The sequence below is a fragment of the Trifolium pratense genome, linkage group LG2, assembly GCF_020283565.1.
Source record: "Trifolium pratense cultivar HEN17-A07 linkage group LG2, ARS_RC_1.1, whole genome shotgun sequence".
NCBI classification, from domain to species: domain Eukaryota; kingdom Viridiplantae; phylum Streptophyta; class Magnoliopsida; order Fabales; family Fabaceae; genus Trifolium; species Trifolium pratense.
The window spans coordinates 38,476,776-38,498,921 of NC_060060.1; the positions used below are offsets into that span (position 1 = coordinate 38,476,776).

A 22,146-nucleotide genomic window follows, 5' to 3' on the forward strand; every position below is an offset into this window, starting at 1 on the left:
CAAGTCACGTAAGTAGATTTACATATGATATTTACAAATAATTTTAACCAACTTTTACTTCACATGTATATGATTTATTGATTGTTAGGTAGACACACTTAAATTATCAAGGGGTGACGTCAAAAAAACTTATTATTTTGCAATATTTGGTTAAAGAGAAATGCTAGCAAAAAAATAATCTCTTGCACACATTTTTGACATAGACTTGATATTAATTGAAATTAAAAATAGTTCCATTTTTTTTTGACTAAAAAAAAATAGTTCCATTTGAACATCGACAAGTGTGGTAATTCGTGGTAGGAAGGGAAAAAAAAATAAAAATTCCTTCTATACAATTACAAATTATAAAATTAAATAAATTCAAATTCAATGAATTCCTCAATGTTACATATGAAATTCTATATATGATAAGTTATGACATTAACAGAACCAAAAGGGTCACAAAGTAGCCTAAATAATGGGAGCGCAATATTTATCTAAGGTGAAAAATGTGTCGATCATATTTCTTGTAATTGGGTTATGCTTATGCACCCTTGTTGAATGCAAAAAACATGTAAGCATAAAAAACAGACTAGGATCTGGGAAAAATTTGAGCATACATTGTAAATCCGGAGATGATGATCTTGGAGCGCAAAACATAGCCGATGGACAAGAATATGGGTTTAGCTTCGATGTTAATTTGTTTAGAACAACATTATTTTTCTGTAATTTAGGATGGGAAAAAGTTCCACAGTATTATATTGAGGCATATTCATATGCCAAGGACCATGTACGGTGTGACAGTGAATGTTCATGGATAGTAGCTGCTGAAGGTATTTATGGTTTAAATGGAAAAACAGGTTTTTGGGAATTCATGTACCATTGGCCAAAATGATTAGTGATTTCAAGGATTAATTTATTCAAGGTTGCATATTAAATTCTAAGAAGCTAAGATTAATTGTACTCTATATGAATTTGTTATAATAAAATATTAAGGGGATAGTTTCAGTCTCATCTTCTGTTTGAATGTTTGTTGCTTTTATTTTGTTTTGGACACTATCATATTTTCATACTATGTTGTGTATAATATTTAGCTAGTACTAACTAGGGTGACAATTGATTTGAGTCGATAATCTACCATTCATCCAATTCATCTATTACACAGTAGTATTGTTAATGGATTATATTCAGTTCATTCAATAATTTTGATAAATTCAATCTATCCAACCATTTTTAAAAATCTGACAAGTCATTTTCTTCCTTTTAAAAGAGTATTATAAAACAAAAAGCTATATAAATAATGTTTTTTGAAATAATAAGCTAATATTAATATAATCCGACAGCAACTTCCAACGGAGTTCCACCGGTAGAAGTGCCACTATACTCCGTTGAGAGTTTGGCCGGAACTCCACTGTTGGTTAGGGATAATTCGGCGTTGCCTGATGCTTGTGTTGGACATTTTCATATAATAATTTATTTTAAAGTTAATTAGTATATAATTAATTAATTAATTTATCTTTTGAATCAATCAATACACATTTTTATTTATTCCTATTGAACTCATTATGGTTGCTTTTCAATCCTAATTAAAAGGATATTTCGGTTATGTCTTTTAACCATGATGAGAATATTGTAACGTTATTTTAAGCCTAATTAATAGGAATATTGTCTTGTTATTAATTAAAAAACAATGAATTTTCTATTACAATTTTTTTAAAAAAATAAACAGGGACATACTCCTCTAAATAATGGAATATAAAGACGAAAGGAAGCTGAAATGTTCAACACTTTCCACGGTTTAGCTGGTACTTGGTAGTATATAAAAGGAATAAACAATCATTTTGAACCCTGAATTGTTAATTCCGTTAGTCAAATTAGTCCAAAACGTTAAATTTATGTTAACTTTGATGATATGTCCCTTACTTTCACCATGTCAGATACTTATGTGTTACTTTCATGCTTATGTGTGACTTCCATGTTAGCGAGGGACTAAAATGAATACAATACCTCTTTCATTTTATGGAAAAATATGAACAAACTCAAATCTTCATCTTCATCCCATATCTCCCTCTCACAACCTCACCACCACTACAATTCATCATCACCAAAACCCAAAAATCAACAAAACTTGGTAAATCATTAGCACGATAATTGTCCTTTCCCACCTCTTATTTCCCCTAAACAATGATATCTTCTTTCTCATCTGATTTCATATTTTTATTTTAACATTCTTCTCATGTTTTCTCACCAAGAAACAGAAAAGGAAAAACATGTTGAAGAGGAAGTTGATACAAATACATCTTTATGAGTTTAGATCCAATTTATATATTCAACATGTTAAAGAAATTTTGGTTTCACAATTCTTGAGAGCTGTTTATTTTGGTTTCACAATTTCTAATTTTGTTAAGGAAATTTTCTGAACCCAAAATCGAAATTTGTGAGATCTAAGTTTGTTGGTGGTGTTGTGAAAATTTGAGATATGATAAATTTTTATTTTTGTTTTGGTTTATGGATTTTGTTTTAAAGATGAAGGTTAAAGTGAGTTTAAGAGTAGATGATGGGTTGGAATGAAGAAGATGAAGTGTTTCTATCTTTTTTTCATTTTGGTCCCTCGCTAGTGTGGACATCACACATAAGCATCTGACGTGGCAAAAGTAAGAGACACATCATCAAAGTTAACACCAATTTAACATTTTGGACTAATTTGACTAACGGAATCAACAGTCAGGGACTTTAAAATGTTTTTTTTGCTGATTCAAGGACTACTATGACAACGAATGACACTTTCAGAGACCAATATTACTGTTTAACTCTACATAAAAGTAAAGCATAATGAGAAAAATCCATTTAATCAATATGTTCCTACATCCTTGTGTTTTTTGTAGTATATGACAACGACATCATTCACTTGAGAACATGTAATTTTGCTGTTTCGGTTAGAAAAAGTGCATGCCTATGGACCACACTAAGGGCAGCACAGCAAACCATGATTGCTTCTCTTGTTGCCAAGGGCAAATGAAGCTGAAGAAGAAAACTTGGACTTGTCCACCCTTAGAAGCTTCACAGAATACCTACCTATAAATAAATTAATGGTAAGTGTTCACTATCCTCCAACTTCATTGCACAGCACACTATCCCTCTTAAACAGAGACCTATAACCTATTGGGCTTAACAAGAAATGGAGTGTGATATCAGTGATTATTATCAAGTAGATTCCAGTAGTGGTTGGAAGGTTTTCTGTTAAATAAATGTATGATCAGTGATTATTTTGTTTTTCTTACTCTGTTAACTTAAAAAAAGTAGATAGATGTCTACAATGGAAAAATATAATTCAACACAATATTTGTAGCATATGATTTAGTACACTATCAGATAACAAAACAGTTCTATTCTAGCCTTCTAGGTGACTCAACAAATGGAGGGACATAAAAACATGTACAGAACTTTAATATTAGAACCTGGATTACTGTTGGCATTTAGAGAGAACAAACTCATACAGTCAGGATCAAGTATATCCACCACCGTTGGTTGAAAATTCAAACAGTCACCATAAGACAACAAGAACACTATATCATGAAATTGAAGTAACCAACAAATAGAATTAAAAAAATATTAGTTCAAAACAATTAAATCCAAGACATCTCCCATTCCTTTACATATTTACAGACAAGGCTGCAACTTGCATCTTCACAAACACTATGCATGTATGTTTGGAAAATATCAATACCAATATTCATTAAATCAGAAGCTACATATTAGAGTTTTAAAAATTACGACGGTGGAGCTCTAGACTTTTGGTGGCAGTTGCCCACGGCTCAATGGCAACAGTCTTTCGAATAAAATTGGACAAAAATAATAATTTTAAAACTTCTTAGCTACATTCGACATGGAAACTAATGCTAAACCAATCTCAGAAGAAAAGGATCAATTGTTTCATGTACCAAGATGTTATGTAACTTACTAAAATAACTCGTTACAGTATCAGCTCATAGTTACACAACAAAGTTATATCCACCTACATACATAAGAAACAATTTATGATATCCAATACTAGTATTTTTTTCAAAATATCTAATACTAGTATGAACAACTAAATTTATTTTTAATTTTTTATTACAACAACTAAATTTCTACATCCAACTGACAATTGTATTATTTGTTGAAGTTTTATTTCTATCATCATCACGATAACATTTCGTCACCTACCAAATCTTTGAATTCTCCTGCGGCGCAATTCATCCAAAGGAAGCCCATCAGAATCATAGTAATCACGGGGATCCTGTTGCAAAGAAGAACCACCATCCCTACCAGTACCACACATTTCACACACACTCAACAAACCAGAATTATCAAAAGTACACGCCTGACATCTCCAATTAGCAGCCGGCCGAGCAGCAGCACTCCTTCCAGCTCGGCCAACGGTCCCCCTACCAGTAATCCGTCCCCTCCGAAACCCAAACAAATCACCTAAAAAACTCACAGGCCAATTCAACACAGACCTAAAACCCCTAATAACAGAACTCAAACCACCCGAAAAATTCCTTCTCAATCTCAAATAAACAAGTCCAGCAAGTATACCACTCAAATGACCAATAAAAGACACACCAGGTACAAACATTTGAATCAAAATCAACTCAGCCCAAGCAGCATAACGCGACGGAACTAAAACACCATAAACATTACTGTAATCTTCTGATTGTGAATTGAGAACTACTTTCATTGCAAAAAGAACACCAGAGAAACCAACCGCGTATTCATAATAGTAAGATCTTTCGTAATCGAAAAAAATAAGCAACGATTTGGATAAAATTAGGGTTATTCCTTGTGATAAAGTAAGAAGAGAAGCTACCATAGAAGCGAATTGAACACTTCCCATTGAAGATTCTAATTGCATCCCTTTCCATAGAAGCGATATCATGTTGTAACCAAGGTGAGATTCTCCGGTATGGTAAAACGCCGATAAGAAGAATCGCTTCAAATCCTTGTTCTGTGAAATGATAATTAATCGAGATTAGTTTCATTAATTAGTGATGATTAATTGAATCGATGTGAATTAGGTTGGAATTGAAATACCTGAAGGATGACGTGGGAGTTGAACATGACTTGTTCGATGGGAGGAATGATGGAACGGAGGAAATGAGGTCGGAAATAGATGAGAGTGTTGGCGGCGATTAAGGCGGCGGTGACGGGTGGTTTTGATTCCGATCTGTAATATTCGGTGAAAGTGTGAAGAGCTAGTAATGGAAGCATTGTTCCTCTTCCAATTGTTACATCCATGATTTTGTTTTGAGTTCTTTTCTCTTTTGCAGTGATAATTCGAACAACACTTTGATTTTGATTTGATTGATAAATAGATAGAAAATGTAGTAGATAGCGGCGATTCACGCCTTGGCCGTTAAGAAATGTATCAATTCATGAATATTGGTGCGCGAAGAAACTTCTCGATCCTTCTTTTCATTTTCACCCATCGGGCTTCAATCGTAATTACACAAATCTCCAACGATTAATTATTGTGCTTTTTTTTTTTTGTTGTAAAAAATGTGGTTATTTTTTAGTGAAATTTTAAAATTCGTTAAATATGGGTATTTGTCTATTTCTAAATTTTGGGAGTATTTGACGAATTTTAAAATTTCAGGGGATATTTTGACAGTTTACTCGATTATTTTTTGTTCCTTCCAATTTTTTGTCTAATATTTTTTCCCCGTCAAGTAGTAACATTTTAGTGGCTAGAAAGCCAATTTTATTTTATTTTTTATTTAAAAACCACTAGGTTTAATGCAGAGGTGGAAATTTTGGATAGTATAGATGATATCCTAAGTTCGATCTTAATTGCGAACATTGTAAATAAAGAAAAAAATCCACTTTTTTAAGATAAATAGATGAAAGTGTCAAAATTTAAACCTTGATTCCTACAAATTGCATCAAATATCCTTACTAACTAGATTATGTTCACGAAAACATTCTTTAACTAATTTTTTCCATTTTGTATTTCATGGGATTTTCTTTTTTGTGATTAATTATCATATTTTGTTATAATATATGAGTAACCTCCTCCTAGAATTTTCGAAAACAAATCAATATAAATCCATAACCTGAGTAACATGTTGGACACACAAGTGAGGATTTTGTATCAATATTCTGGTAACTAAAAAAAATCCATAAAATAAGTAAATGGCTAAATGTTCCCATGAAATTGCAAAAATTGTCAAATAATCCCTTTGATTTTTTTTTTTAAATATGTGACGTCTATCAATATCATTTCATTTCAAGAATTCCGGGTCAATATGCGTCGAGAGCAAAATCAATATCATTCCATTTTAGTCAACCAATTGGATTTATCGCGTTACTCAAGTAGGACTGAATACATACCATACGTGAATAAGCCAGTCACAGTTTACCCAATATGTTGGGATGGTTCCAACATACAGCAGAAGGTCGGCTTCTGCTAAAATCTTGCAAAATTGGAAGGAAAAGTTGCTGAGTTCTTTTGGATTTGTTCTTGACTGCGCTGTTACAAGTTTACAACATTCTTTTGTTTTGAGAGACATTTTTTTGGCTAGTATTCTACAATCTTGGAATATACAGCTATGCCATCTCCACGAATAAAGTTTACTGTCAAGACAATTATGCACTCCTTATAAAACTGAGTCATTGAAATGGCATATAGGATATCTTAATAGCCAAATATGCCGCACTGATAAAAAACTGAATGTTGTGAATCTGATCTATTTATTTTAAGACATACGCATGTACGCATAACCCACACATGCATGCGTGCGCGCGCACACACACTTAAAAGAAAAGTTAGAGTGAATAAAAAACAATTCTTATATGTTACAGGTGGTATTTACAATTAAAATGATGATTATTCTTTTTATTTTATATTTTTAGTAAGGGATCCATTTTTAACATATGGGGTCGGACCTCCAAATAGTCGGGGGTCAGTCTTGATTACAACTAATGTGACTAATCCCTCGAGCCTTGTGGGATCCAAATAGGTGGCAAACTCTCTCTAAGAGTTTTAACACTGCCGCATGCCCAAACCATAAATCGAATCCAGGACCTTGGTTAAGCTAGAAGAGACCCGCGTCATCTCATCTAAGTGCTCTTGGGTATTTTTCTTTTTTTCTTCGTGAATATAAAAAAATTCAACTTATTAATTATGTTTAAGCGTATTGAATGAATTCTAAAATGATAATTTTTATAACAATTGTTTGTTTTCTTTATTCTTTGTGACAATAAACTCAAGAGCAATTAGATGAGATGACGCATATCTCTTTTATCTTAATCAAAGTTATGGGTTAAAACCATATTACTCCAACATTAATTATGTTTGTCCATTAATTGACAAACGATGGTAATGTCTATAAATTAAGAATCTTAAAGTAATTTTCATAGTATTCAATCGGTAATAAAAATTACTTTTATTACAAAAAAATGAATTTTTCAACACCTTTAACCTTGTTTCTCACAATTTTATTGATTTTTATTTCTCTTGCAATTTCACAAGCAGCTAGCCCCAAATTGTATGAAGAATAGTGTGTTTGTTAAAGAGTGTCTTGCTAGCACTCCTCTTGTATGAAAATGTATGTAAAGATGCTTCCGATAAACAACGTAGTTTGAAACTTCTAGAAGCCAACTCTGAAATCACTTCGGCTAAGGACTATCTTACTCTTTGTAAGGCGTACTTAAAAATGGCAATAGACAAGTCCACAAAATCGCAAAACTACGTTAAAATTTTTATGAGCAAATATCATTCTTCTGAAGCCATGAAACAATGTGCAAGCAATTACAATGTGTTAGTTATACAATTTAAGAGTTCCTTACAAGAATTGGTTGAAGATCCAATGAGCGCAAACTATGATGCCAAAGTTGCTGGCAATGAACCCGTGAGGTGTGAAAGTTTTTTGGCTGATGAAAAGAAATTTGATGTTTCATCTATTTCTACACTGAATAATGAGATGTCGTTTCTTAGTGTTATTGGATATTTAGCTACAAATCATCTTCTACACTAATATATGTTGTATGTCTTATTATGTTAGCTATTTGGTAATAATGAATAAGCAATATATTATATAAAAAAAAATTACAATCCATACAACCTAATGTTTACCTTACATTTATTCATAGAATTCTTGTATCAAGACAATTTTCGGTGGTTCTCAGATATCATATTACTTCTTGGAGTAAAATTTAGAAAATATATGATTTAATTTCAATTTTAAAACAAAATGGCGAGGGAGACATTGAAGGGAATCAAATTTTCAGGTGTCTTAAAAAAAAATTAAGGGCTAGTTAATTTTGCACTTATTTTTGTGACCAAAGTTAATCTTGCAATTGAATATGAATATTTTCGTCAATGAGAGAGAAAATATAGATTGTTTTTCAAGTCAAATACAATAACGAGGGTGCATTTGATTGAATTGAGTTTTTTTTGTAATCTTAGATGAAGTAGTAATTTATTGAAATTAAACTTACATATAATCATGAGATCTGAGTTCGAACTTGGATCACGACGTATCGACCTAACAATTTCGGCATTTTTGTCGGTTGAGTTAGGAGTTATGTGCTGTATTGAATTGAGATTTTAAAAGACTTTATAGGATTATATTGACTTTGTGAGATATTAAAAGACTTTTATTTTACAAGATTTTTAATGCAGGATTTCATGCCTTTATGACAAACTTTTATGATTTCAAATTATTTATGGATTATTAAGATTTCAGATTTTTGATCTCCTACTCCTCCCTTTTTTTTTTTTAACCTTGTTCTTTAAAATTGTAACCATAGTCACAAAAAAAAAAGTCCTTGTCAGGCAAAATAATAAAAAGCCAAAAATGAAATTTTACTCCAAGAAGGTGGAGGGTGGACCTGCTAAACTTTTCGACGAGGTCATCGGAAGGAGGCGATTGGCAACATAAAAAATAGATTCTATGTCAAATAAACAACAAATGCAATTTTTAACACAATAGCACCAGTGGTCTAGTGGTAGAATAGTACCCTGCCACGGTACAGACCCGGGTTCGATTCCCGGCTGGTGCAATTCTTTTTTTTTCCTCAAATTTTCTTAACTATGGTTGGCTATTAATTACTTGCCTTATCTGCTATTAATTCAATTTTTTTACTCTTAATAACAAATAAATACATAAAAAACTTAACACTAAACCATGATTAAACAGCTTCAGCAAATCCTACACGAAGATTTTCAGAATCAAAAACTGTATGGTATGCCCCTAGAAATATATCTCCAAGAACCCTGCAATTAAACCATCATTAAGTTCATAACACACACCATGCATGAAGTGAAAATCATATAATATATATATATGATAAATCAATAATCATTTTTACCATAGAGGACCCTGTGGTGGAGGCACATCTATAGCAACAAAACCTCCATAACATACACTTGTACAGCCATCTTCAACTCTTAGGATATACTGAAATCAAAACCACAAAATAAAGAAAAACAATATTGATAAATTTCTATATTTATGGAAACTTGAAGGGAAATAAATTTGTACCTGTTCTGGAGATAGAGGAAATGATCTGTTTCCAATCTTAAATATAATTTCCGGCATGGTCGGAATATTATCGCAGTTTATAAATGATTGTCCCACTGGATTAGGAAGCTTCTCACATAACTTTTTACACAAGGATGTTGAAAATAGATTAGTAAAAGCTTGTTAAGTCCTTAATTGGAAATAAAAGGATAATACATCTAAGATGTAATAATATTTTCTTTGGTAAGTAGTCTAATGACTTAGTGGAGTGCCTAAAATTCAAACTCCGACTCTTGCATATATAATGCGATGTCATTGTCAACTGAGTTAAATTCACAGTACTGAGATGTAAAAATCTATTATACAACGATTAATTACCTCATCAATATATTTTAATATTCTTTCTCTGGTATTCCTTTGCTTAAGCTGAACTCGAATCCAAAACACAATCATATCACATAAAGTACACAAGGGACTCTCTCTACTTTGTGTCTCATCCCAACTTTCATTGTCTACCACTGTTTCAATACCATCACTGCAATGTTTATGTTATAGTTTTGTTAAAAGAATTGAAACAAATGAATGTGTATAAAAAGATAATCAATAAGAGGGAATTGAAAAAATATTATAAGAAAAATTTACGGTTAATGTTTGACGTATTTGGTCTACGTCAAACATTCTATGAACCTAAAAGTTAAACGTATTCTTATATTAAGGACCAAAAAGAGTAATATAGTACTTTATTCCATGTGTTCCATTACGTGAGCAGAGTCCAATGTCAACACATATAATTTCAGGTCTTAACTGAAAACATAAGAAAATATATAAACAATGGTTAATTTCCAATTAATGATAATCATTTTGAGTATATAATAAGGATTAATTGACTAGAGAACAAACCCCATTAGTTATGAATTCCCATATCAAATCACCATAGCTATGGATGATGTTTTTACATTCATAACTCACATATCCTTCTGCTCCAATGGCATGGTTAATTTGAGCCACAACACTCTACAAACAAGAACTATAAGTAAGAAAAATACACCAAATGAAAAATGTAACATGAAAAAAAGTAACAACATAGATGTATAATATTAAGATGTCATACTGTTGGACCAGCAATTAAAGATGTTCCTGAGTCAATAATAGCAGCACAACCACCTTCACATAGCCCTATAGATATAAACAACTTAATTAAGCGCTTTTAGCAAAAATGCTTATCATATAAGTGCTTATATATTAAGTTATTTCTATAACAAAATATAGTAAGGTCAAATTGTTTTCACATATAAATGCAAGAAAAGTAGAGAACCTGTTGAATTGGTTGCAAGTATAATGTCTTCAACATCAATCTAAAGATGAAAAATACCAAAAATCAATGTTGACATGGTTGATGATAAGATAAGAGTCACAGATAAATGAGTATAGTTGTAAATATAATAAATATACCTGCCAATATCCCTTTTGAGTAACTGGAACATAAGTATGCTCACCCCTAAAGTGTCTCCAATCAATACCACCAAAAACAATTTCACCACCTATATTTGAAGTTGGATTTTGGTTTAGCCAAAGAGAGAAAACCTTTTGAGTCATGTGCCCTTGTTCAATCATATTATACCTGTGTTTATGATTTATGAACATAACTTATCACTCTATTTGATGTATATCAGAAAAAACTTAGAAAAAAAAGGGAAAATCAGATCAAATATAGGCATTAGTACCACACTGGTGTGACTTGTCCAACTGAAATATCTTGAAATCCAAGTCCAAGTATCCCATCAAAATGCATTGCTAAAAATTCCAATGATCCTTCCTTTGTAATCTCAGTAAACTCCTGCAGGATTAAAATAACTAATTAACCACAGGTTTAACCAAAGCACAAACATATTTGAAGCAATATGAAACACTGACATGGACACAACACTAACACACCGACATGTTAACGCCAGTAACCATTTTAGAAAATTAAATAATTGAATATAATCAACATTAACACGTGTTGACACCGAAAAAGAAAAGAGCCATAAACATTGGTTGACCTGATCTCTGATGATAATATTCCCAACTTTTAAATTATCTTGACTGAAGAAGCCAGGAATGTGTCCGCGGCCAAAAGGGATTTTGCACGATGTTCCTAAAAATTTTCCAAATCAAAAATTTCTGAGTATGAACATTATAACAAAAACAATTACACAACTTTCCCAAAAAACAACATTCAAATGGAGGAACTTCAGAGTATAGATTAAATTTCATGCTAATTTATAGTTACCTATTTTTGTGTATGTGCTAGATAACTTGGACCTATACTTGGAATGAATGTAACAAGCAATCTGCATATAACCCCATACTCAAATTACTCATATCATGTTTTTGAAACAATCTTGGTAAAATAAAAGGAAATTTGAAGAAGTGATTAAATCATTGTGAAACTTACAGACAATCTGCATTTGGCAGATGGGACCCAAAGATTAGAGCTTCCAGTATCAAACACCACTTTGAAGATTTGTGGAGGTGAACCAATACCAATTTCACCAAAATATTGTGCATCAAGATAATTCTTTAGATAAACTATATCTGTTGTTAAATAATTATTATCATTAATACCCTTAACAACCTCCTTAATCCATGCAGAATTAAGAGTGTTAATGTTTAAAGTCTTTCTTTTTAGACTAACTCTCATTAACCCATCATCAGAAGTTGCAAAAGCCATGGATTTGAACAAAGCCCATAAGCACATCACGGTTAGAAAATACTTGAACCCCATATTTTTTAAGTCACAAAAATGTCACATGCCTTTCACTAATAATCATATTAATATTCATTCATATACTATATATTATATAGTATATAGTATATACTATATATTACAAAAAATATAAATATGTAGCTATGATACGGATATGATATGGTTCCTTCCAATATCTATTTCTCCTAAAAACAACATAAAGTTTGTTCCCTTGTAAATAATTTTGAACTTTTAATATTGCAAAGAAACAATTTACACTTGCATAGAAAGCACTGGGTAGTTTCGTGTAGGGGTAATGAATGCAATTTCCAGTACGGTAAACGAAGTAGCTTTGGCATAGTATTCTGGATTACTCTTCCACTTATGCACACGACAAATATTACTTATACTTGTTTTTTCTACGCTTATTATCATGGTATTTAGTATTTACCCTTGCAAAACAAATTACTCTAGTCTCTAACCAAAATAATATTCTCCAAAACATTTATAGGGATTATCCAAAGATACAAAATATAAATGGTATATGAAAGTTGTTAGTTTCATCGTACCACCTCTTGGAGAAGACTTTTAACAGGTCTAACTAACACAAATAAGTTAGCTTATAGCTTATTATATTACTCCCTCCGATTTTTAGATTCATTAAGAATCTAATGTATATAGACCATATTGTGGATCAACTACATTAGATTCTTAATGAATCTAAAAATTGAATTTTCTCTTATATATAAGACCGGAGGAAGTAACTTATAAGTTTATTTCATAAAATTAGAGGTATTTGGTAATAAATCCAATAATAACGTCATTGAACCAACAACTTTTGTCCGGAGTATTCAATTTAATTATCTTCTTTTCTTTACCAGTACATTTAAGTGGCAAAAAAACTAATAAATTGCAAAAAAAATATTAAATGGACATTGTACCGATCTCTTTCGGATATGTCATGTCACCCGATCTCCGTTATGTCATGTCACCCGGGCTCCGTACAATGACATGATAGACATATCGTAGTCCTCGGAATAGCTCTCCCCAAGAAGTAATGGCTCCTCGAGCAGGACTCTCATGCACATGAGGCTCCTCCTGCTTAGGTTGTGACCGAGGTCGGAGTTAAGTGGATTCTTCTCTACTCATCTGTGTGTTTCAAGCGACATTCTTGCCTATAGTATAAACAATTGAGACTTTGTTCCCTCTAAGATAAGACAATCCATGATTTTGACAATTTCTAAAACATTGACAAAATATGTTAGAAACTAGTAAGATATATTTCAAATTCTAGAATTTGAAAAATAAGAAACACACATTTCAAATTCTAAAATTCGAGCACCACTAACAAATGTATACAAATTTGAAAACTAAAACAATTTGATGGATTTTACCAATATTTGATAAAAAGAAAAGGGGTCGATTGTATATATGATATGATGAGGTGCTAGAATTCTAGAATTCGAATGCTTAAAAACACAATGTGGAATCTAGAATTTAAGCCGGGTATTTTTGAAATATTTTAGTCGCGGAAGATGCTCATTGCAAATGCAACGATTCACTGCAGTAACATTTCCATTTCCACCCAATTTGACACAATAATAGATATCAAATGTTAATTTTAAATCAAACGGTTCAGATTTCAATCTCCCTCCAACACATTAAAACAATCTCAACCGTTAATTGCATCACACACACAATAAACAGTGAGTGAGTTCGTGGCAGCTTGAAAACGACGTCGTTGATTGGTGTATGTATCAACTTCAACTATCTATCTACGAGTCAACAACAATGGAAGAACGACGGAGGAAGATCGGAAAATGGCGATACATATGGCCGATGTGGATAACACTATTGCTTCATCTCATCGCCATTCTTCTATTCACAACCGGTTTTCTTCTCACCAGAACCGAACTTCCTTACTACAGCCATTGCTCCGATGTTTCCCAATCTCCATGCTTTACTTCTTCTCCGAATAACGATTCCTGCTGGACTAAACCTTCCGTTAACCGTCTCGTTATCATTGTTCTCGATGCTCTCAGGTACTCATCATGTGCTTCAGAAATCGCAACTAGTATTACCAATTACGATTAATTTAATTAAATTAACTATGTTTTGTGCATTTTAGGTTTGATTTCGTTGCTCCGAGTAGCTTCTTTGCAGGTTAGTTATCTCTTTGTAATGTTTACTTCAATTTTTTTTTTGTAATTAAGTTCATAATTAAGTTTATTTTATATACATTTTATGTTGTAGAATCAAAACCATGGATGGATAAATTGCCAATTTTGAAAAACATGTCGTCTTCACGGCCATCGTCTGCTAGGATTTTTAAAGCCATTGCTGATCCACCTACCACTAGTTTGCAGCGCTTGAAGGTATATTCAAATTTCATTCTACTTATCACATCACAATTTATAATTAAAAGTCTGTTTGGATTGACTTATCTGAACTTACCTACTCGCATGAGCACTTGTATGACATTTTCATAAGCAGTTTTCAGCATAGCTTATACCGAAACAGTTATGGAAATGGCTTATAATAAGCAAGCACTTATATTTGATTAACGCTTATGCTATAAGCTGCAAATTAAGTTGTTTATTTCAAATAAGGCCTAAATTTGTATTGTTCTCCATCACAAGATTATTATGACTGTGTATACCATGGATATCATAGGAGATTTAATATTTAATTGTTTGATCTGATAACTTTCATCTGTTTTTTTTTATAGGGCTTGACAACTGGTGGGCTTCCAACTTTTGTAGATGTTGGTAATAGCTTTGGTGCACCTGCTATTGTTGAAGATAACTTCATTAATCAGGTGGTTTTTCTTTTCGATTTCCACTTGCCTCTAATATTTGTTGTTTTAAACATTGGTTTAGTTTAAGATAGAAAACTGGTCTGTGTTTCTATATTTTTTGAATCCGAATTGCCGACAAGGCAGTTAGATGAAATTTCTAATTCTAAATACATATATGTTTTACCTACAGTTGTTTCAAAATGGGAAGAAAGTTGTCATGATGGGGGATGATACATGGACACAGTTATTTCCTCATCATTTTGAAAGATCCTATCCATACCCTTCTTTTAATGTCAAAGATCTTCATACGGTAGGCCTTATAATGTATTGAATTTGGCTTTCGACCGACCTTTTGATCCTTGCTATAGGTGCGAATTGAGTAGTAGTGGTTTTCATTTTTTCGTTTAGCCTATCATTCAGCAACTGTGATATGTCATTGCTTATTTTTTTAGGTTGATAACGGATGCATTGAACATTTATTTCCATCCCTATACGAAGAAGATTGGGACGTTCTTATTGCACATTTTCTTGGTGTGGTATGTTTAGAATCATTTCTTACTTTGCACCTAAGTATATGTATCTTGTCATTCCTATTCTCATTCTTCATTATTTGGATAGGAAATGTAACCATGTCTTGTATTTTCTTTTTTTGGTTTAGGATCATGCTGGACATATATTTGGTGTTGACTCCACTCCAATGATAGAAAAGTTGGACCAATACAATAACCATTTAGAGGTCAGTTTTGGTAATTCCTGATCATCTGTGGTCTACCCTACATGGTTGTCTGTTCCTTTTCAGTTTTCACTATGTAGGGTGGCACTTTTCGTGTTAATTAGTGAGTCTTTTATGGGCCATGCTTTCTGCTCCATTTATCAAATATTTTTGTTATACGCTGTCTGAAAACATCGGTGGGTTAATGGTACCTCACCTGTACTTTTGGTTGTCTGATCCCAATTTTATTGTCTTTTATTTATCCAGTTTAGTTGGTTTATTTTTTTATGATTCCCATGCCTGGTTAGTAACCAAACTTACCTAAATTTGCTTTAGAGAGTTATTGAAGTGCTGGAAAGTCAGTCTGGACCTGGGGGCTTACATGAAAATACTTTGCTTGTGGTAATGGGTGACCATGGGCAGACCCTAAATGGTGATCATGGTGGCGGGAGTGCCGAAGAGGTGTGTACCACACTTATGGTGTCTGTTGATATGCTTTTCTTGATTAATATATATTTTCCCTCAATTTTACTTGTGATAACATCTTGCAGGTGGAAACTGCCATTTTTGCCATGAGTTTTAAGGAGCCTCTTTCTTCTGTGCCACCTGAATTTGACAGTTATTCTTGCCAAATAGATCTGGTATTTACTATTCCTTTAAAATTTGAAACATGCTGGTTTGATGGTGGCTCTAAGAGCCTTTCTAATCTATTCTCAACAAACTTTTTCCTTTTCTTCTCCATGCTAACTGCCCCCAGTGTTATGCTAGAATGGTCAAGATGGAAAGCCTGAATAATTTGGAAAATTCGTAACGACAGAGTAATGCATAGTTATGGTGTAGATAAATAAGAAATTATGGAGCTGTCGGGAAATTTTAACATTACATACATAATATTACATATCTTTGGGTAATATAATGTATGTAATGTTACATTTCCAGTGGCTCTATAATTGCTTATTTATCCATACCATAATATTGCGCAATATATTTAACTCAATGGATATGCTTGGATACATTATCATTATATTCATGGGCAGGATGACCCGTTACTCTTCTCTGACTCTCACTATCATGAAACTGAGTTAGATCTTCATATTATAATTATTTGCTTGGATTTTAACTATTTTTTTGGGTGAATTACCTATCTTGTCTTACATATCAGGATGGAAAGAATGTCTGTATAAGCTCTATGCAACAGGTCAGTAAAGCTATTTTGTTCTAATGGTATTTTGAAAACTGTCTACAATTTAATTTGTTCAAGCCCTGTATTTATCCCTATCATCCTTTACAGCTTGACTTTGCAGCAACAATGTCAGCATTACTTGGAATACCATTCCCTTATGGAAGGTGCAGTGTAAGCATCCTATCTATGTTGCTACTGTTTACTTTGTAAATATTTGTTTATCTACATAATTTATTGTAATGTATTCCTTAACCTACCTTCTATATTCCTCATAGTCATTCAGTGTTTGATGTTTATAGGCGGCAAATGCATAAGGTAGTTATTGCTTGAGAGTATTGCTCTAACTTTTTACTGTTGTTTGATGTTGACGGAAAATCACTGGAGTTGAAGGCAAACCTATCTTGAAAACAGATTTTTTTAAGAGAATAAATGAAATAATTGAATATTTGTTAAATTGTTTGACCAAATGTATCTATCAAGTGAAGGAAAACATTTAATCTAGTCATGATCCCATACCGACCTATAAACATTCTATATGACCTGAATCCTATTCTCGAACCATTTCCTCAATCTGGAATCTTATATTTTGATGTTTTGTTTTGGATTTTCTTATGACATGGAATCGGGTGGTATCCCATTGTTATAGAAATTTCTTCACAGTAACTATGTTATGAACTCACAAGGTAATTTTTTTCATTCCTCAGTATTGGCCGCATCAATCCTGAATTATATGCTTTAGGAGCTGGTAGTTGGAAATCTGGTGCATCTCAAAAGCAGCCAGAATCAGATATCTGGATGAAGAGTTATGCTAATGCACTTTGCATCAATGCTTGGCAGGTACCCGTTGAATATTTGGTTGTCAAATTACAAATTACCATTTCTACAATTTTGCTACTCCTAATATATTTGCTGGCTATAAAATTGTTAAATGGACCTTGATGGTGCACTTCAAAAAGTTTGGATATTTCTCTATCCTTTCTTTACGTTGAAGATATTGTTTACTTCAAAACTCAGTATTGTCTCTCATTTAAGAAATTACTGATTTTTTTTGTAAAAGACAATTTACTTATTTTTAAAGATCTCAATGCTTATATTTGAAAAAGGATTTGATGCTGGAATTTGATAGTTTATTCCACAATGCTGACCAAACACCTAGACGAACAATTGACTATAACATGTAAATATTTTCCAGACTGAACCAGCGCAACAAAATTATCTTTTACCATTTGTTTTTACTCAGTTTCCTAGATGAAAACTTGTTTTTTGCTTTATATGAAAAAAATTATTCTGCCATTTTTGTAATAATGTTAGTAAAATTTAGTTTCACTTTGCTACAACTTACATTCTGATAGTGCACTTGGCCTTACAACATAAGTAGTGGCGAGGGGAGTAAAGGTTAGGAAATGAGATATTTGTTTGAAATAGTTTCTCTGAGGATCTTTGCCCTATGAACACGGGTCTCTCTCTTCTGTAATAGTGTTAGACTCCGTGTCAATAATCGTATCAGAGGAGGACTAGGCCGGTTCCTTAGTCTCCTGATTGTGCAAATATGCTCAAGTATTAGTAGTTATGTGTGCAGTTTTTATTATGTGTTGACAGTTATGTGTGTTTCATGAATTGTAATAAATAAGGAAGTTAGAGAAAAGAGAGGGTAGCTGGTTATTTGGAATAAGGGTGGGAAGGAGGGATCCAAGACTCTCAAACTCTTGGAGAGGAACCCATGTACTTATTATCCTTTCTAATCTTCCATATTGTGTTTGTGTAGTTTTGCATAAAGGATCCTGATTTATAACTCTGTTTTTCTTTATATTGCACTCATTATAGATAATTAGATATACTACCAGTTCTAACAAATAGCTCTTGATTTTAATCTATAATACAGCTTTCTTTTTCTCTTGAATTAGGTTTTTATCGCATTCTATTTTTTTATATTTTCAAGACAACTTATATTTCAAGGATAGAATCTTGGGATTTACTACCATAACTTTTTTGGCTGTTTAATTATGGCAATTCCAAAAAGATATAAGCAGAAGGGAGAGAGCGCACATGTGTGCGAAATACATCATTTAGTCATTTCAACGCTGTACTTCTTTTTTAGGTGAAAAGATATATAGATGCTTACTCAGCTTCGTCAGCTGTTGGATTTTCCCATGACGACTTATCCCAAATAGCAAGTGTTTATGCTCAAGCAGAGAATCATTGGTTGAACTCCACCAAAAAGCTTCTGCTTGATAAAGATAATGGCAGTGATGCATTAGTGCCTGCACTTAAGTGGCAAATTAATGCATACTTCAACTTTCTAACAACAGTCGCCGAGTTAGCTCGTTCTAAATGGACTGAGTTTGATTTAAACATGATGGGAACTGGCATCGGAATCATGTTAATATCACTTGCATTTCAAGTTTTTGCTATTTTAAGGGCGGCCAAACAGCATGGTGTAAACTCATCATTGTTGTCTGGCAATTCTTCAATTATCACTTCCTCAACTTTCACATTATTTTTACTGGGAATACGCTCATGTAGTCTTCTTTCGAACAGTTATATCTGTAAGTGTGAAAAATTTCACATGTTTTCCACTTTTTATATCCAGAATGTTTTAAATTCAGTCTTTATATTTCTCAATTGGACTTTGTTGTCAGTGGAGGAAGGAAAAGTAGCAAATTTTCTTTTGAGCACATCTGGGATTGTGGCATTACGTCAATCGGTTATCAAGGAGAAGCTGCTAACAGAAGTATGTGTTTAGTTTAGTTTTCTTTCTTCGTTTGTTTTAAAACTAAGTATTATCTATGAGTTTTCTTGCATGCTAAGGTATGTGTGCCTGCAGAGTATTGGGTTCCTTCTTTTGAGCACCCTCTGCCGATTTGCCATTGAAGTTGGACTGTCCAAGCAGGCTGCAACGTCTGCTTTCATGAAAGACTACAGTTCATGGATTGCCAACATAGCATCAAATTTACCTGTTTGGGACTATACAGAAAAATTTATACCAATGCTGGTTTTGATTCTGTTAGCATTTTGGCTTTTCAAGGCCACCAACCGCAGCTTCTTTGATTGGCCATGGAAGTATGTCATACTGGGTACTATCTTGAGTTATATGCTAATAGTTGTGCATTGGATCACAGGCAGTGATGAATTTGATGTAGCACTGATGCCTGAAAGCATTGGAAGAAATTATATTCCTAGAATTGTTTATGCTATTGCTTTGGGACAATTGTTATTACTTGCATGTGGACAACTATTTAAGCTTAACTCTTTAGATTGCAAGAAAAATTTAGTTGCAAAAACAACGGCCATGTTGTCTGCATGGAGTTCTACTGTCATCCTTCTTTCTGGAAAACAGGGTCCCATAATTGCCGTCGCATCCATAGTTGGAGGTGCTCATTATTTTTATGCTTACATACTGTATACTAAATCTCTGTACATGATTTTTCAGACACATTTCTGGCATGGCTTTGTTTATGCTGTTACTATTTGTCACTGGCTTTGTCATTTTGGTTGTACTTTCACGAGCTGAAGAAATATGTTTTTGTTTATGAATTTACCTTCCAGGTTATTGTATTATGAGGTTGGATAATATAGAAGAAGCTAGCAAGGATAGACCTGGCAGAAGTTTTTCTATTATGCAATGGAGCCTCTTCGCCACATGTGTCTTTTTTTGCAGTGGTCACTGGTATGCTGCAACTTTCATAGTTTAACTTTTGGGTATAACTATCAATTATTTTCAAAGATTGTGTATAACTTTGCAGCTTTCTTAGTCTTGCATTATGTTGGTATTTTTCAGGTGTGCATTCGACGGTCTCCGTTATGGTGCTGCATTTATAGGGTAAGTAATATGTTAAATGCGTGCTTATTGTTTTTGAGGAGTATATATTAAACACTTAATATTTGTTGTGTGATGTTGAAACTCTTGCACAATTACACAAATGTAACCATTGCAATCTGCCTATATTAAAATTGTTTGAATGTAATCATTGGTTATTGGCTTTTAAAGGGGTTTTATCTCTTTCTGTTTTTACTTTTATTATTACTGCTCATTTGGTAAATCGGTCATCTAAATACTAATTAATTTTCAGGTTTGAAGAATTTATGCTTGTTCGGCAAGCAATTCTTCTTGCAATTGATACCTATGGTTTTTCTATCATCCTACCAGTATTTGGACTCCCATTTCTTGTGGCAACTAAGTATCAAGATAATCTCGGAAAGCATTTTCTTTTCACACAATTATCTCAAGTGAGTGTTCTTCTCCTTTTGTAGATGTACTACTTGATCACTGAATGCGTTGCTTTATAACCGCAATGACCATTCTCTGTTTTATATAGATGTATACAACATACGGGTTCATAACTGCAGTCGTAACTACTTTCACTATACTATGTGTTACGATTCAAAGGCGGCACCTGATGGTAAATGGGCTATTTTTTATTTCAATAATTTTCATCTACCGATTTCGGTTTGTTTGATGCCAGTATAGTGTACTAAATGCATATTAATATTCAATTTTGCAGGTTTGGGGCTTATTTGCTCCGAAGTTTGTTTTCGATGTCTTTGAACTTATTCTTACAGACGTCTTGATTTGCTTGGCCTCAATTTACTATTTTGATCAAGGGAACAATGATGATCCGGAACTAAAATCATCTGACTGCTGAAGAACACACAATGATCAATTTACCCTTTTTTTTACACTTGCTTTTGAGTGTCCGTAGCATCATACTGTCGATTTAGTTTAGATTGATATTGATTCATTTTTTTTTTGTTTGACATAGAAAAACTGTGTAATTTAAAAGTATGTGACAGCACACAGTCTTCAATTGCGTACTCTTCCTTGCTGCACAAAATTTTGTTACTGATTTTGTTATAACAGGGTGACCATTTTAAGAGTATACTCTCGAGTGGATTGTTATTATTAAACGCTTGGTGATCAATTAGGTTGAGATGCTAAATTGATGGGACACCGGTTCAATTAGCGAGTGTGCACAAAATAAGATAAACTAAAAATTACATATTCAGTCCTTTATCTTGAAAAAAATTAGGTTAAATTACATATTTGGTCCTTTATCTTATTTTGTATTGGATTTTCACTTTGGTCCCATAATTATTTTTTAAATTTTGTTTTGGTCCTTCAAATGTAATTCGATCAATTCAATAAGAACCTCTTTGAAACAAGCAGCAGAATGGTCTCAAAACCAGCATGAGATGCATTTGAAACAACAGTACAAGCAGAGCAAATGGTACAACCACCTAGATCGG

At 32.9% G+C, this 22,146-nt stretch overlaps 5 protein-coding genes and 1 non-coding gene across 6 annotated transcripts; 4 read left to right on the forward strand and 2 right to left on the reverse strand.

Moving 5' to 3' along the window:
- Positions 1-457: 457 nt before the first annotated feature.
- LOC123904672 (self-incompatibility protein S1-like) lies at positions 458-2,998 on the forward strand. Its single transcript, XM_045954307.1, has 2 exons — positions 458-812; positions 2,865-2,998. Exons 1-2 carry the CDS (start codon positions 458-460, stop codon positions 2,996-2,998), a joined length of 489 nt encoding a protein of 162 aa, XP_045810263.1.
- Positions 2,999-3,873: 875 nt separating this feature from the next.
- On the reverse strand, positions 3,874-5,437 carry LOC123907176 (rhomboid-like protein 14, mitochondrial). The gene is made up of 2 exons (XM_045957329.1): positions 5,053-5,437; positions 3,874-4,966 (listed from the first exon to the last, which is right to left on the reverse strand). The coding sequence occupies exons 1-2, from the start codon at positions 5,254-5,256 to the stop codon at positions 4,178-4,180; spliced, it is 993 nt and encodes a 330-aa protein (XP_045813285.1). The 5' UTR covers positions 5,257-5,437; the 3' UTR covers positions 3,874-4,177.
- Positions 5,438-7,673: 2,236 nt separating this feature from the next.
- Positions 7,674-7,994, forward strand: LOC123904673. Its single transcript, XM_045954308.1, has one exon. The coding sequence runs from the start codon at positions 7,674-7,676 to the stop codon at positions 7,992-7,994; it is 321 nt and encodes a 106-aa protein (XP_045810264.1).
- Positions 7,995-8,888: 894 nt separating this feature from the next.
- LOC123907177 (cyprosin-like) lies at positions 8,889-12,315 on the reverse strand. The gene is made up of 13 exons (XM_045957330.1): positions 11,920-12,315; positions 11,755-11,815; positions 11,525-11,619; positions 11,207-11,319; positions 10,935-11,103; positions 10,798-10,837; positions 10,594-10,658; positions 10,383-10,496; positions 10,222-10,286; positions 9,861-10,017; positions 9,504-9,623; positions 9,331-9,419; positions 8,889-9,235 (listed from the first exon to the last, which is right to left on the reverse strand). The coding sequence occupies exons 1-13, from the start codon at positions 12,247-12,249 to the stop codon at positions 9,151-9,153; spliced, it is 1,503 nt and encodes a 500-aa protein (XP_045813286.1). The 5' UTR covers positions 12,250-12,315; the 3' UTR covers positions 8,889-9,150.
- On the forward strand, positions 8,951-9,021 carry TRNAG-GCC. Its single transcript has one exon. It is a non-coding gene; the product is annotated as a tRNA-Gly (tRNA).
- Positions 12,316-13,902: 1,587 nt separating the features above from the next.
- Positions 13,903-21,779, forward strand: LOC123907178 (GPI ethanolamine phosphate transferase 3). Its single transcript, XM_045957331.1, has 20 exons — positions 13,903-14,252; positions 14,339-14,373; positions 14,464-14,585; positions 14,939-15,028; positions 15,198-15,317; positions 15,460-15,543; positions 15,666-15,743; positions 16,056-16,181; positions 16,271-16,360; positions 16,882-16,917; positions 17,011-17,066; positions 17,607-17,739; positions 19,001-19,448; positions 19,542-19,633; positions 19,727-20,273; positions 20,449-20,569; positions 20,681-20,722; positions 20,973-21,129; positions 21,219-21,302; positions 21,405-21,779. Exons 1-20 carry the CDS (start codon positions 13,963-13,965, stop codon positions 21,543-21,545), a joined length of 2,892 nt encoding a protein of 963 aa, XP_045813287.1. The 5' UTR covers positions 13,903-13,962; the 3' UTR covers positions 21,546-21,779.
- Positions 21,780-22,146: the final 367 nt, after the last annotated feature.

Excerpts from the sequence above, each read along its gene's own strand:
- LOC123907176 (XM_045957329.1), bottom strand. The coding sequence starts at position 5,256 with ATGGATGTAACAATTGGAAGAGGAACAATGCTTCCATTACTAGCTCTT. Across the intron at positions 4,967-5,052 it reads ACTCCCACGTCATCCTTCAG|AACAAGGATTTGAAGCGATT; the intron begins GTATTTCAATTC and ends ATCATTTCACAG.
- LOC123904673 (XM_045954308.1), top strand. The coding sequence starts at position 7,674 with ATGGCAATAGACAAGTCCACAAAATCGCAAAACTACGTTAAAATTTTT.
- LOC123907177 (XM_045957330.1), bottom strand. The coding sequence starts at position 12,249 with ATGGGGTTCAAGTATTTTCTAACCGTGATGTGCTTATGGGCTTTGTTC. Across the intron at positions 11,620-11,754 it reads TAGCACATACACAAAAATAG|GAACATCGTGCAAAATCCCT; the intron begins GTAACTATAAAT and ends GAAAATTTTTAG. Across the intron at positions 10,287-10,382 it reads GGGAATTCATAACTAATGGG|TTAAGACCTGAAATTATATG; the intron begins GTTTGTTCTCTA and ends TTATGTTTTCAG.
- LOC123907178 (XM_045957331.1), top strand. The coding sequence starts at position 13,963 with ATGTATCAACTTCAACTATCTATCTACGAGTCAACAACAATGGAAGAA. Across the intron at positions 15,744-16,055 it reads AATACAATAACCATTTAGAG|AGAGTTATTGAAGTGCTGGA; the intron begins GTCAGTTTTGGT and ends AATTTGCTTTAG. Across the intron at positions 21,130-21,218 it reads TTTTCACACAATTATCTCAA|ATGTATACAACATACGGGTT; the intron begins GTGAGTGTTCTT and ends TGTTTTATATAG.
- LOC123904672 (XM_045954307.1), top strand. The coding sequence starts at position 458 with ATGGGAGCGCAATATTTATCTAAGGTGAAAAATGTGTCGATCATATTT. Across the intron at positions 813-2,864 it reads ATGGATAGTAGCTGCTGAAG|TATATGACAACGACATCATT; the intron begins GTATTTATGGTT and ends TGTTTTTTGTAG.